At 34.5% G+C, this 15,970-nt stretch overlaps 1 protein-coding gene across 2 annotated transcripts; it reads left to right on the plus strand.

Moving 5' to 3' along the window:
• Positions 1-78: 78 nt before the first annotated feature.
• LOC113229454 (MMS19 nucleotide excision repair protein homolog) lies at positions 79-12,673 on the plus strand. Of its 2 annotated transcripts, XM_026463049.1 has the most exons (7): positions 79-323; positions 1,811-2,194; positions 3,415-3,764; positions 4,842-6,317; positions 8,055-8,318; positions 9,893-10,057; positions 12,092-12,673. In XM_026463049.1, exons 1-7 carry the CDS (start codon positions 230-232, stop codon positions 12,293-12,295), a joined length of 2,937 nt encoding a protein of 978 aa, XP_026318834.1. In that variant the 5' UTR covers positions 79-229; the 3' UTR covers positions 12,296-12,673. The 2 variants fall into 2 exon arrangements, with proteins under 2 accessions (XP_026318834.1, XP_026318835.1); XM_026463050.1 differs by lacking the exon at positions 79-323 and having other exon boundaries at positions 1,895-1,962; positions 12,092-12,672.
• Positions 12,674-15,970: the final 3,297 nt, after the last annotated feature.

A 15,970-nucleotide genomic window follows, 5' to 3' on the forward strand; every position in this document is an offset into this window, starting at 1 on the left:
AAAAAAAAAAACTTCAAAAAAATATTTTCTCATACGTTTCATACGTTTCTTCTCTTGTTGTATATCTTTGCCTTTTTTTATCTAAATTGTTCGTACTTAGAGCCATGTATGACACACAGAAACACAATTTTTTATTAATGTTAGATTTGTAAGTAAAACACTGCCGCTAACAAGTTTGGAATTTTACAAGACAGTATAACTTGTATTACAAATTTCACAAACTATCAGAATGGAATCTGAATCACCGTGGTATTCTTCATTGCTGTCTGACCGAATAATAGCTAACGATGGCATTACCGACGAAATCCAAACTATTGTAGCTGGTAAGTTTTTTACATTTCTATTTTATATAACCTCGCGTGTTGTGGTAACTGTACTTCAATTATGCCATAAATAGAGCATAAAATAATTTTCTCATTACATTTTACAACAACGTGTCGTTTGCCCGACGATCATGTCTCCGCTCTAAACTTTTGTCGATCTTTGTACCTCGGTTCAGTGGTTGTCCACACTAACTCACTGCTAGGGTAAGTGTGGAGTACCACTTCATTATCATTATCAGAAGTTCAATTTCATTTTTAGTTTCAGATTTTGAATCTGGTTTTGCCATTTCATTGGAACTATTGTAATGGTCCTAACAAGTTAGGGTTTCATCTAAAATGATTACACTATCAGTTTAATTTAATGATGCAAAATGCCAGTTTGATGCTGATGATTTAAGACCTTCCTCGAGATGAACTTGAAAATAATCTTTTTCACATTATGTCAAGAGTGAATATCAAAAACATCTTTAAGCTGATCCATACATAGTTATCATGTTTTAAATTATTGTATATAACCAGAAATAGAGACGAAATGTCATTTAATTTGTTTGAGAACTATTTTGTCATATCATTACTGTGACAACTGTGCTCCGACTGGCTAGCCCGAGTTCGAAACAATTGACGGGTGTCGTTAACGGTTTCACTTCAAATCGACCAGTTAACTTGAGCTTTGCTATAATGGATGAAAATTGCAAAATTAAATATTTAATATTTAATTACCAATGCAATGTGATTCCGTTTGATTTGTAATTAGATGTTTTGGTGTTTTGCCCACACCACCAATTAGTACAGCACGGCATTGTTATAGATATTATCTTTGTTACAATAAATACAGAAGTTTTTTTTGGATATGCGGAGACATACACACAGGTCAGTAGTTGGCCTGTCTATATTTCAGTGCAAATGAGAGTTGATATTTATAAGAGTTGTATCGCTAATGTGTGACCAGGAATATATGGCCCTTATTTCATCTCTATTTCTGGTTATATACTTGATGGTGTAGTATTACCAAGGGACCTATTTCATGAACTGCTATTATTACAAACTATTTCTCATTCTCCTCCAGTACCTTCTAATAAGAACTTACTCTAGAACTAAGTTGGTTTTGTATTTGTATCCTGGAATATTAGTGTTGCTATAGACTCTCAACCATGGATTGCAGAGTCACAATGGATACCTGAAAATATTGATATTATTTTAGTATCAACACCAATGACAAATAAGTAATGTTAATTGCTTAATTTAAATTTAAAAAATTTTAAATCTTTCAAATATTATAACGTAATAATTAATTGTGAGGATGTTTATGACATCATAATGACATAATGTTGCATTATTATGCAACATGGTGGTGGCTTTATTCAGTAGTTTATTTCTACTTAACACATACAAGTTAATAGGTAGGCATGCAAATACCTATTTAATTGTAATTTAACCTAACATAATATATTGCTAGAATAATTATAATACTGTTATTTTTATTTCAGATATCACGGCCAACCATATCAACCTGCTAACAATTATAGAGAATTTAGGTGGAGTGCTAATCCATAAAGAGCCAGAAAGCCGTGAAAAAGGGATGTCCTTTTTTACAAAACTTCTGAAACAACTACCAAACAATCTTTTAACAGAGACTGAAGTAAGATTTATTGCAAAATTCTATGCCGATCGATTGAAAGACAATCACAGAGTAATACCGGCTGTGTTAGAGGGGTACTTATCAATTATTGATATGAAAAATTACAGCATAGAGAATTGTGAAGAATTTTTCATATTATTGTTTAGAGAAGTTCCATGTCAGTCTCAAGTGAGACAGGACAGATATCACATTTATCTGATCATAAAAAAATTGTTTGAAAAAAATTCTGGTTGTAAGTATTATTTTTCACATTGTAGTAAAATTATCAACATAGGACAGTCTCAGCATTCTGCCAATAACTCGCTCAGCACTGATTTTGAACCTGCCTCCAACTTTTGCACACATTTAGGGAACTAGAATGTAATAATGCTACATAAATAAATATAATTGTTATAGTAAGAAAGAAAGAAAGAAAGAAATGTTTATTCAGCCTATAAAGACTCAAACAACAAAATATAGCAAATTAATGATTACATATACCTATAAGCTGAAACGGATCCAACACAGCATGTCATGTCAAAGCTTGCCTGCTGTAATGCTGGTTTTCAGTAGGAACTGCTTTTTTAAGATGAGATGACACGATATTACTAATGTAGTTAACACTAAAATTATAATGTTTAATGTAAATTTTAAGTAAAGAAAAGTAGAAAAAATACTAACAATAGGAATTATTACATGAATTGAATGTAGGTACATAAAATATTACACTTGTTAGGAATTATTGCATTAAGTTAATGTATATGAAATACTGTTCTATAGTCCATCTGTTTAGGTACTTAACTAAATGTAAACAATCTTGAGATGTCTATTTAATGAAATATACATTTATAAAATGATTTTCACTTACCTTCAAATACAAAATACAAATACTTAGCTTCATATGAAATTGCATGCCTATTTTTATACCTATTGATTTGTAAAGCATGTGTTTCAATAAAAAGATGTATCAAGATTGTTTACATTTAGTTAAGTACCTAAACAAATGGACTATAGTGAGACATATGCAAAGAAGAACTAGTAAAGGCTGCCATTATCACTGCAAGCAATTTCTACTATTAAACTTTTCATGAATAAATAAAAAGATATGTAAAAGACACAAAAATAAACAACTTATTATTACAAGAATTGAAAATATGATATTCTGCTCTTGTGAGACATTTATAAAGAAGAACTAGTAAAGGCTAAAATATAGTAAAATTAGAGAAGTATGGTAACTCAGTACAAAGTAACAGCGCGACTCGTATATGTGTGCGTCTGCTTATTATAATAATCTCGCGACGCGACATATTCCCATAATCTCGCGACACACTCGCATTACATAACACTGGTCGTCCCTACGCGCCTTTCAGTATTATACTTGTCTTATTATGCTATGGTTTTACTCTTGTGAACTACTCAGGTGTCTTTTTTGCTGTCTTACATATTGAAATAATATTACCATCTTAATTTCAGACTTGAAATCTTTGGGAACAGACTTTGTCTATGGCACGATATCATCAATAGATGGTGAAAGAGATCCCCGCAATTTACTGTTCCTCTTTAATTTTCTGCCAATGTTTCTGTCGGAAGTTCCGCTTGGGCACTTAAATGAAGAGATGTTTGAAGTTATATCTTGTTACTATCCTATTGACTTCCATCCCTCGCCCAATGATCCCGAAGCCGTGACTAGACAGGAGTTAGCAAACGCGCTGTGCCCTTGTTTATGCGCTATTCCAGAGTTTGGAGAACTATGTATGGTGTTATTAATTGAGAAGTTAGACTCCCATTTGCGGTTGGCAAAACTGGATTCTTTGCAACTTTTGGTAAGTTCTCATGACAGTTGATTTTATAGTTATTATTAGGGTAGCTTCATTCGGAGCATATGCAGCCCCTCATCACTGCAACCATGAACTTTTCTATTGTGATCATGTTGTTATAGTTACTTGATTTAAGTATGTCATTATAACTTTTACAATATCATTGCTGATATTGTAAAACATTTTGTTGGTTGGGTATTAGTTCTGCAAGGGATGCCCTGACTGAAGATCTGGGGCCTTACCATGAACTCATTACAGTTCAGTTTAGGTTCGTAACGACAGAAAAGCGGGAAGGTGATATACACTTCATGTAGCGCTGTCTCACGACAATTCATTTTAGGTCCTAAACGGAATCATAAAAATTCACGGTAAGGCCCCTGTGCTGTGTAAACCAATTCTGCACAGCATTCCTTGCTACGTAGTTGTACCTATTAAATATAATTTGATTTAAGTTACTAAGTTTTTGTCTTTGAAATAATCGTTTTTTTTTGTGGCATATAATCGTTTTATTTTGTATAGAAGTGTAATCCGTAGACCTGCCTAACGCCTACGAATACTAAAGAGGCGCTGTGTTGGATACAAATAGTCTCTCACAGCTGATCAGGGTCATCACAAGACTAGTAGCAGTAGAGCTCCTTGTGAAAGAGTTCGTCTAAGGAAGTACTGTCACCTTACCTATTTCTGTCGCCAAGCAGTAGTGTTACCATTACTGTGTTCCGGTTTTTGAAGGGTAAGGGTGCTGGTGAAATTACAGGCACACGGGACATGTCAACTTATGTCTCAGGGCGACCGGCGCAGTGGCAGTGCCCCTCAGATCTTTGCGATTTGAAGCTCTGAGTGGCACTGCAACCGTTATGGACAGGCGTGTAGCTTACCATCAGGCGCACAACTTGTTCGTCCCATCACTTGATATTATAAAAAAAGACACTGATGTGAATGCACATAATGCATGGGTACTATTCGTAAATTTTGTAGATTAATAAGTGAATCATTTATTCTGTGTATCAACTATTACTTGACACATAGGACTTCTTTCACTTTCATGTCAACATTTTTAATATTATATTGTTGTATGATTTCCAGACTGAAAGCTGCAGAACCTTCAAAGCAGATAGCTATGCACCATTCCTGAGAACATTATGGACATCAATCCAACGAGAAATATTCCAAAAGACTGATGATGAACTAAACATGGCTGCACACAAAGCATTGTCCGCTCTAGTAACAAAACTGTCCATCACTGTTAACACAGATCAAGGTTTTGAAAGTTTCGTCAAAGGAATACTTATATCAATACAGACACGTATAGCAGAGTCTACAACTGCAATACAGTTTCTCCAAGCAGTAAGAGTTTTGTTAACAACAGCCAATGCCGCTAAAGAAGCCTGTGTCATAATAGCAGCAGCAATGATACCAGCTGCAATGACATTTAGCGACTTCAACTCTTCGCAACGTCTACAAATTGGCTGTTTGGAATTTTTAGGAGACTTATATGCAGTTGCGAAACATTGGGATATCTTGCACATGATTAAAGAACAGATTGGAGCAATCCCTCAGCATTGTTTGAATGCAGTGAGCATGCCAGTGAAAGAGTTCCAAATAGCTGGCTTTAAACTTTTGATTAAAGTCATAAATGAATTGCAAAGTGACCTGGTTTTGCCTTTTGTTGAAGTTCTAATCCATAACGTTCAATATTCTCATGAAAGTGACTTGTTGAGTATAAGCGTTGAAACGGTTCACGTAATAGCAAGAAAATATCCTGAATTAACTATGAGTTTAGTGGTTAAAGGCAAATGTCATTTAAACAGCGTTCTCTGTGAGAAAAAGGCAGTAGAGAAACGTTTGTTATTGTTATCAAACTTGGCCAGTATAGACGATTTCACTAAAATTATTATAGAGGAAATGTTGAAAGTTGTTACCAACAGCCAGGACGAAGCTGGTCTAAAATGCTCAGTGGCTAGAGTTGTAGAAGCTTTGAGTGAGTCAATATCAAATAGCAATTTATTTTCAGAACATAAAGTTGCTCAAATAGAGAGTGATCATAGTCTTATTGATTCTGTTCTTGCTTGGATTTTTAGAGAAATACAAGATATATCTCACGATAAATTGTCTCATGGTTATCAATTAATATCACATACTATGAGCAGTTTGCCTCGAGAGAAACAGCAGCAAATGTTGTGTAAACATGCACCATCAGTCTTAGAAAAATGTAAACAGAATGAGAAATATCTCTTTATTTTAGAGAGTCTCTACAGTTCAGTGGATCATAGCGTCTTTGATGACACTTTTCAAATTGTATTGTCTACGACATTAGATTTCGCGGTGATGAGTGATAACGAGATTATAAGAACCAAAGCTTGTGGATTGTGTGCGCATTTTTTGAATAAAGCTGAGTATGGACCGAAGTTTGAATTGTTGTACGATGAGCTAAAGAAATATCTGTCTATGTGCCCTACCAATAATCAGAATCTATGTACGAAATTGACACTTTTGTATGCTTGGATTGCAAAAGCATTGGTTATGAGAGGAAGCGACTTGTTTTTGTTTTGGTTGCAAAAGGTGAGATTTTTATTTTATTGAATTTTTGATGTTAAATTATACATACACATATGTAATTATTCCAATGGAAAGAATGTAAATTGTGTACAACTTTATTCTAATTGAGAGGAAACAATTAGTATACTACTTCGACACAAAGGAAGCACTTGAAGACAACTTTATTCACTACAACGTGTACAAAGATTTTGTTTCACGATAGGTTTAAATATTGTAAATAACAAATTTTAAATATCAACAAATATTATTGCAGAAGAGGGAGAACAGGGTGTAAATTTGAGACCGGGCAGCAAGGCCAACTACCTTAATCGTTGTGGTTACAGGAAAACGGTCCTATAAGACTATCTATGAATTTTGAAGATATTTTGATTGGCATTCACAGATTTTGAAAAATGGTACAGTTAGCAAGATAAAAGGCAATTTTTACAAAACTTTTTTTTATGCCATTCGATCCGGTCTCTGGTAAGGATCAATAGTCTCTACGGGACTAACTGTGGTAAGAGTACTCGAAATGGCAGAAATCGCAAAAAATCTTCTACCACACATTTTAAATGAAATTTTTTTGTTAGAAACGAAACTAGCCACTACTCTACAAATAAGACTTAAGTAAAACTAAATTATAATCATATCACTATTTTTTTAATTTGGAATAGCTTTGTTAATAGAGAATTGTCACTTTTAAGACGATTTTTAATCAAAATGTTCTTAAGTGTGGAAACAAATTAATTGGAACACATGGTCCTATCAAATGGCCACCGCGCAGTCCTGATCTGACGCCCCTTGATTTTTTCTTTGGGGCTATGTAAAAAATTAAATTTATAAAAAAATACAACAGTGTTCAATAATTGAAAAACGCACTTGCAGCAATTTTCAATAGAATCCATCTGAATAGAATTTCAGCCGCTACTTGCTCTTTGCGGAAGAAAGCGAACCGATGCATCCGCCGAGGCGGCAATCAATTCGGGCACTTACTATCATAGACTTTTTATGTTATTTTGTTTTTCGTTATTGTTTTTATGTTGAAATACGTAATACGTTGTCAATTTGTTAGTTTCCTTATTGTTAGTTTCCAGAATAACTGATTACTAAATAGGTCCCTACAAAATGTATGATAAAAAGTTTTTTTGCGATTTCTGACATTTAGAGTACTGTTACGTCAGTTGGTTCCGTAGAGACTATTGATCCTTACCAGAGACCAAATCGAATGGCATAAAAAAATTTTTTTGTAAAAATTGCCTTTTATCTTGCTGACTGTACCATTTTTTCAAAATCTGTGATTGCCGATCTAAATATCTTCAAAATTCTTGGATAGTCTTCTAGAACCGTGTTCCTGCAACTGCAACGATTAAGATAGCTGGCCTTGCTGCCCCGTCTCAAATTTACACCCTGTATAATAAATAGCATTAAATTTGTGACTTGGGACAATAAAAAAAGCCCAGGTTTAATTTTTATAACTATTTTTCGTAAAAAAATATTATTCATAAAATGAGTGATATTTTTAAGAATAAGTATTTGATCGTTGTTCCATCTGCGTAACATGTATGTACATAGCAAATTGTAGTTCTTCTGGTCGTAAGGGGCGCTATACAAATAACCATATGTATATTTACGCCTCTAGCGACTTGACTCTGTAAACTCTTGTGTTTTTAATGTTTCGTTCGTGTTTGGTTTTAGTAATTCTTAGTAACGTACATTAATTTCCGTTTTCAGTAGTTTATTAATACAGATCTTCATTTCCAGATATTAGTGGCACTATCTAGCCCAGATTACTCTCGTGACGCAGCTGAGGCATTACATGTCATAATGACTGACTCACCGGACTATTTAACACCAAGGCATCACTGTCGCGTCAGTCTCCTATACAAACAAAGGATGTTCCAATCATTTTCTAAATTGGCAGAATGTTTTATTGTAAAGGAAGAAATTAAGGAAAGTTACATGCTGAGTTGGGCTTATATTTTAGCTAAAACTCCGAAGACTGTGCTTAATGATGAAGTTGAAAAGGTTCTTATTTGTCTTTTTTATTTCGTCTGTTAAAGTAAATTTTGATTGATGCTAAAAAGTAATTCTATAATATATTTACTCATCTTTCGCAAATTCGACGCTTCCATTTTCTTCCATTCACCTGTAATAGTGTACTGCAATAGTTTTTGACGGCATTGGAAAAATGTGTGGCATGACATTATATTATGTATTTTATTTTATTGTATTAGGAGAGCTTACAGGTGCTTTTAAAACATGGATTTAAATATGACTAATTAGATGCCAAATAAAGGCACACTCGTGAAAACATCGAGTATATAACCAGAAATAGAAATAAGACGAAATAAGGGCCATATATTCCTGGTAACACATTAGCAATACAGCTCTTATAAATATAAACAGACCAACTACTGATCTGTGTGTACGTCTCCTCATATTCCAAAAAATATTCTGTATTTATTGTAATAAAGATAATATCTCTAACAATGCCGTGCTGTTCTATTCGGTGGTGTGGGAAAAACTGCAAAACATCTAATTACAAAACAAACGAAATCACATTTCATCGGTAATTAAATATTAAATATGTAATTTTGCAATTTTCGTCCATTATAGCAAAGCTCAAGTTAGCTGGTCGATTTGAAGTGAAACAGTTGACGACACCCGTCAATTGTTTCGAACTCGGGCTGGCCAATCGGAGCGCAGTTGTCACAGTAATGATATGGTAGAATAGTTTTCAAACAAATTAAATTACATTTCGTCTCTATTTCTGGTTATACTCGATGCGTGTAAATAAGAAAATAACATTTATTACAATAATACAAACTAACATATCAATGAGAACACAACAATCGCTTTATCCGTACTGCATCATCATCATCATCATCATATCAGAGCAGGAAGAGTCCACTGCTGAACATAGGCCTTCTTATCAGTACTTGATAAGAAGTAATTTTATAAGTCATAATAGTTTTTATATTCTTAACGCTGTTAGAGAAAAGATCTATTCGACTGGCATCATTAAATTGGTTAAATAATGTCAATGATCTTGGTAGAAACTATTAATTCTAAAATTCTAAAATAATTATCATGATGAAATAATACACGATTCTACAATTCTGGTCGTTTTTCATAATTATAAACTTCAAATTTTCCCGCCTATTATAAAGCGCGCTGTATTATTTTTAAAGTGACGATACTTAATATAAATTTTAGAACAAAAAGCTTTACCTTGCACTTATACTAAATTAAAATCCGAACAGCACAAATTTTGACACTATATTGTCTGTCCTGTACATTCATAAGGCGCCGCGCCAACGTGTGTTGGATACAAATAACCGGCAAATAGAACCGAATGTTCTATTTTCATACAATTGGTATGAAATCGACAAAGTTGCCAGTTGCTGCAGTCGGACACTGTCGCCGATTGCCGTAACCGCAACATGTATAAGAATATTCACTTCTAGTTCCGGTTACTTGTATTCAACACAAGACACACGTTCGCGCGGCACCTTACAGTTGTATACAGCTCGTTACTTCCGAAGTACAGAACTGTGATATTATAATTACAATTCATGGATAATGTCTTATAATTTCAGATCGTACCTCTGGTAATCGACTCTCTTGTGTATGGCAATAAAGAGTTGCTCCTGGTTATGGTTGATATCCTCACCTACTTCGTGAAAACAAACAGCATAGTCGCGTCCAGCCTACAAACTGTTCTGCCTAGATTGGTAAAACTATCTCAATATGTTGAGTCCATGGTAAGTGCATTATAATGTCATGAAGAGGATTGTTAATCTCCATACTGCAGATCGTAACTGATAAAGGTCAAAATTCCGTCTTAGATCTAGATGACGCTGATCAATAGCCTGGTAGGAGTTTATATTATATAAATGGCCGTGGATATCAATTAAATCCTCTTGTATAATATGAAATATAAGAAGTTAGTTTTTTCCTTGTAATATTATTCAAATATTGACCATGACCTAATTAATATATTCTGACATTGAGTATATAACCAGAAATAGAGACGAAATTAGGGCCATCGTTCTCAATGTCATGATTGACAATCGCTCTGTCAGTCGAACAAACGAAGACTGTTACGCGATTGACGCTCTGTATGCGATCTTAATGCCCTGTCGGTGCGGACACTTGTTAGCGCGAACCCGACGTCCATTTGTTGGTAGGTCAATGGCTTTTACACTGTAAATAATTTCTGGTCCGGTGTAGCAAATTTGTGACTGTCTAATGTAGGTAAAAATGCCTCAAATAAAGTGAACTATGGTGATCTTACTGAAGATAACAAACACTAAAGCTTAACCATAAAATTTTTGTCAATATAAATTCTTTCTCTATACAATTATCAGATTGACTTACAGGAAAAAATAACACAAAATATGAATATTTAAAAAACAGAATTTGAATATCACTAGGTGTAAAAAAATGTCATTTGTCTTATATGTACACCTGAAAGATAAAAAAAAACCGGTAAATTGTTTATAAGCCATATGGAATGTGCTGCCACTATATTCTGTAAATTTTGCTTGTCCTAAACATGTTGAAGTCTTCAGAAGCGTCCTGAGACAAGGTTTTTAAAGAGGTTAAGAGTCTTCAACTTGCCCCTTTGTCTCTTGGCGCAACTCGATGGATGGCGCATTCAAAGCCATCAGTGGCCAACTGCAAAGTGTCAGTGTCAAAAAAAAACATACGTACAGTGCTTCTATTTTCCCAATGTCCCTCGGCAATAATCGGATTTCCGAATGCACACGAATATTAATTTCCATGCCCATTAACTATTACATTTAACGTATTTAGATTTTACTATAATAATTTGAATTTTGAACAATGTACGGACAACGGCACATCAAACTACAATTTTTTGTTCGAAAATGGCCTCCAGTGCAACGGAACAGTATACGTCAATGTGTAGCTTGATGTGCTGGCGTGTGTACTTTATTGTTGTTTTGATTTCCGTGGGAACTATATAGAGCTGTAAAACTATTTCTCTATTGTTAATAACATTTACTCCATGTAAATAAGCAAGTTAACAAAAAGTATAAAGTAAGTAAAGTGTGCTTCTTTTATATAACTAAAAATTCTTTTTTCTGGTTATTAATACGAGTAATTTCAATTCAGTCCGTATCTGAACGCATTTCTTCATCGCACATAGCTATGTTCGCCATCGATGGAATATCACTTTCCGCGCTGCTCGAACAGGTATTTATTATAAAATTGTCCATGTACAGTTCACAGAGTGATTCAAAAGGAACTGATTTATCTTTTTAATCATATTATTTTAAAAGATTCTTTACTGTTCGATTGAAACACCACAAGCTACAGAAACACGTTTTTGGATCTTTTGAAAATAACCATTGTCTTTTTTGAACGTATCGGCTTCTTGTAAAAAATACAAGTACACGCTGTAAACTATTTGTCGTGCCTGTGACTTTAGCGGCTTTCCTCCCATTGTATAATAAATAAAAAGTGTAATAGCAACTCTATATACTTCTAAGTCGACTGAAAGCATCCCGTCCGTACCAAAGGCAAAGGGTAACTGAATAAAATCCGACGACAGCCGATACACGAAGTTTACCTAGGGACATTGAGAAAACAGAAGCATTGTACTACATTACATTACTATGAATATCCTTTAAAAAAGTATGACGAACCTTTTCTGTGGTCGGTACTTAATATGCGAAACTGATACGAAGCTATTGATAAAAGGTAACTTATCGTTTATTTGCTAACGTCTTTGTTAACTAGTCGTCAATTTTATATTGTATTTGTTGTTTCAGGATATTCGAATAAAAAGCCTACAATGTCTATACGAGATTGCCAACTGCTACCGCACGATATACCTACTACCTTACAAACAAGACGTCCTATTCGACCTTGCACCAGCTTTAGACGATAAGAAACGCCTAGTTCGCAATACCGCTGTAAAGGCGCGCACACGTTGGTTTCTGATTGGTGCTCCTGGTGAAGCAAAAGAAAACTGATTGAATGAGCGAACAAGGTTATCTGACCAATGAGAAACAAAAGATAACTGACCAAAATGCGACTTTCAATTCGAAATGAGAATGCAAGCTGTGAGTTTGCATAATGTTATATAATACATACCTGTAAATGTTGTTTATTTTAACGAACTTAATAAGCTCAAATTTCGCACCAATACAACAAGTATAATTTTTACACTGATTGGCTATAAAGATGTTATTTTTTGTTAAAAACAGTAAATATTAAAAAACCTTGCTTTTTTACTCTGTTGCGAGCATAATAAGACTTGTGTCATAAAAATATTGTAAACCTTTTAATACTTACATTTTAAGAGACAATAAGCTAAACAAACAATGCACATGCATTGCACTGTAGAAACTTGCAATTTATTTAACAATTGGTATTTATTATCTGTTAAACGTGAATATTTTGTTGACTATTGTATTATGTATGGAATAGAAATAAAGTAACTTACTATTTTCGAAATAAATTCGTTATGTTAATAATTTTATTTTGAATTACTTATAATATATTTATTTATGAGGTCGAGAAAGGGGCGTTTTCTCGGTTCTACGATAATTAGTGTTGGGTCATGGAAAAATTTCCATTTTGAAAAATTCATGTTTCAGAAAAATACATATTTTTCCTATATTTTTTCCCATTTGACAGACACTTGTCAAAAGTTGGACGAAATTATGGAATTCCAAAAAAAATTTTTTTCCTATGATTCTTTTTTTGTCTTTGTCCTGTCATTTTAAATCTTGTTTTACTGTAACTTGTTTTTACCTATACAATTTTATTTTATAATTAACGTTAAACAAAACTTCAAAAGATTCTAAACGTAACATAATATAACGTGAACTGCTTCCATGGTCTAACGGTTACCATGCTGGTCTGCCACACCGAGGTCCCGAGGTCGATTCCCGGGCTGGGAGAAATATTGGTGTAGCCTACATTTATTTATCTCTTCGAGTTTGGGTGTAATTTGTGTATGACCGTGTCCATGGCACCCGCGACTCAGGGTTTCCCATGTGTGCGTTATAAAAAAAATAAATAAAAATATGAGTCTTCGAATTATATTTTTCTAATTTTTCAGAAATTTTCGGAAGAATTTCCACTATTTGAATTTTTTTGGAAAATTAGTGATAATATGGCTATGTTGGTTCCAATTCTAATGGTGATTTAAGTTAAGGCGAAATGGTATTGTGGTTGCGTAGGTTTTTTAAGCATGCGCGGTAGACGACAGATACTTAAACACAAAGCCTTTTAGAAATAAAGTATACTCTCTTATTGTAAGGGCCCATTTATTCGACACGAATTTCACACCGCGTGGCCGCCGCGCGGTCGCCGAGCGGAGTTTGCGTTGCTGCCGCGCAGCGACCGCGTGCGTCTAACTGTCATGGCAAAATAAGCTTTTTACTTAAGAGGGAGCATGCCAAAAAAGTTTTGACGTTGGCTTCGCTCAAATTTGTGAAACAAATATATGCCTGAAGTTCGCGTGACATGCGACAGGAGATGTTGAATTTTGCGTACCAAATTCGTTTTAGCGGAATAACTCTAAAACTAAAGGGATTAAAAAAATCCGTAGTGACAGTTCTCGATCATGCATAAATATAATTAATTATCCAATTTTTATCTTAATAACCTGTAGCATTTCGAGGATAAATCGAAAAAATGTGAAAATTAGAGGTCATTTCGTGATTTTTATCTATCGAGGAAACTTTATTGTTTTGTTTCTGATTAGTGTCTATGCTTGAATATATCGTGTAGTTACTCATACAATATTTTATTTTTAACTTTAAAGTGGATATACCCCTCTAAAATCAAATCGAAGATTAGGAATTTTTCCTCTGCTCCCCCTTAAATGGGCGTCTCGGGCACGCGGGCGAAGCTGCTTGAATTTGGTCTATGCGGCAGCCCGCGCGGTTGTATTATTCAGAGGAATTTAAATGTTGCCTAGTAAATAGAATTCAGATTCGCTGTTAAGGTACACGAGGGCGTGGTAACCGCGCGTTGCCTGGGCGCAGTGAGGCGTCAGACGCCGACCACACTGTGATCCGGGCGCACTAATGCGAGTGACGTCACCAGGCGTTGTAGTTGGAAAACAGGACGCGACGCGACGCGTCGACGCTTCGACTGTGCGCCAGTGTGAGTTGAGCCTAACGTATTTATTACGGAACACTGGAGAGAAAATTGAATGAAATATCTCTAACAACAATCTTAAATTTTGTTATAAAGTATGTATGTTTCTATGATAAAAATTATAATCCAATCCAATTTACTAAAGTTGTTTTTTTGTGTATCTCACGGGATTACTCCGGCGATTGTGATTAGTTAGTCGTTATCGTCATTAGTCGTTTCATTTAAATTTGAAGAAAATATTTCACCTGAGACGTGGGCAAATTAGGGAAAATTTCCGGCTTGTTGGATTTCACTCACTTTCCATTAACCGAATTCAATAAAATTTAATTAAATTATTTATCGTTCAGAAAAAAAACGAAAACACATTTAGTAACAAGGAAAACACAAACAAAAGGTACTGCTTATTTGTAACAGAAATTTCTTCCTGCAGACCTAAATACTGGAGACCATAATTACAATAATGGGTTTACGTGCACAACAAAACAAAAATTATGAATAAGAAAAAAACCAAAAACATTGAATTATTAAAACTATATAAATACTTAAACAAATAAATATATAATACCTATAAAATGGATGGAATAATCGATGAATAGTGCTCCTTAACTCTCAAGGAAGTGCATTCCAAAATCTGACCGCATGAATAGTGAAGGAGTGAGAATAAAAACTTTACATTACTTTAAAAAATTTCACATATAGATGTAATTTCTATGAAAATAAAATGTTATGGTGGTCTAGAGCTTATCTCATGATGGAAATGGTAGACAGCTGTGAGGAACAGTGTAGTACCAATATCGACAGTGTAGTACAGTGGCTACCTTGTGTTTGGGCTCATATGATTAGTTTTAAAGAGGGTTTCCATATGCATTTCAGTTATCGTTGAGAAGACCGCGATAACGGACACAGCGAAAGCCGATAAGCAGAATTTTGACGTCTACTTTTTATATAAAAAAGTTATTCAATATGAGTGTAGCGAATAGCGAATCGAAATTCTAAATTTAAATGTACTTGTTTTTGGCGCCTTGTACGTCCATTTATCACTATTGTTGGTGTGGACACGTCTCGCGCGTCTGAATCGAGGGTTCCGAAGCGAAGCTTCTTTTCTGAACTCTAGAAACGTAAACGGAAACTAGGCGACCAGTTCATGAGATACACAGAGGATGTTCTGAAAAGACACATGAAAAGTTGCAACATTGATCACTCGAGGTGGGAGATGCAGTCGAGTTGCCGTTCTGGGTGGAGGCACTTTGTGAAAACTTAGGTGCCAAAATTTAAGGAGCAGAGACTGTGGACTCCATATGTGGAGGCGAAACGTGATGTTTTCAAAGCTAGAACACCTGCAGCCATCTTTTACTACTTCGTCGACGATGTCCTTATACGTGTCGCTACTTTTTGCGAACATTTACCAATAAGATTGCATACTGTAGCTATCTAAGAGCACATGAAAGAGCAAACAACCGTAGCTCTAATAGCAGTCGTAGTCGAAACCGACTTAGATATATATATATATATATATATATATATATATATATATA

This window comes from Hyposmocoma kahamanoa, unplaced genomic scaffold (assembly GCF_003589595.1).
Source record: "Hyposmocoma kahamanoa isolate Upper Pololo Valley unplaced genomic scaffold, ASM358959v1 62, whole genome shotgun sequence".
In the NCBI taxonomy this organism is placed as follows: Eukaryota; Metazoa; Arthropoda; class Insecta; order Lepidoptera; family Cosmopterigidae; genus Hyposmocoma; species Hyposmocoma kahamanoa.

What these genes read in the sequence shown, in the direction of transcription:
- LOC113229454 (XM_026463049.1), top strand. Translation starts at nt 230, where the DNA reads ATGGAATCTGAATCACCGTGGTATTCTTCATTGCTGTCTGACCGAATA. An exon ending in TTTTGTTTTGGTTGCAAAAG is followed by an intron (nt 6,318 to 8,054) that starts GTGAGATTTTTA and finishes CTTCATTTCCAG; the next exon opens with ATATTAGTGGCACTATCTAG. An exon ending in TTAATGATGAAGTTGAAAAG is followed by an intron (nt 8,319 to 9,892) that starts GTTCTTATTTGT and finishes TTATAATTTCAG; the next exon opens with ATCGTACCTCTGGTAATCGA.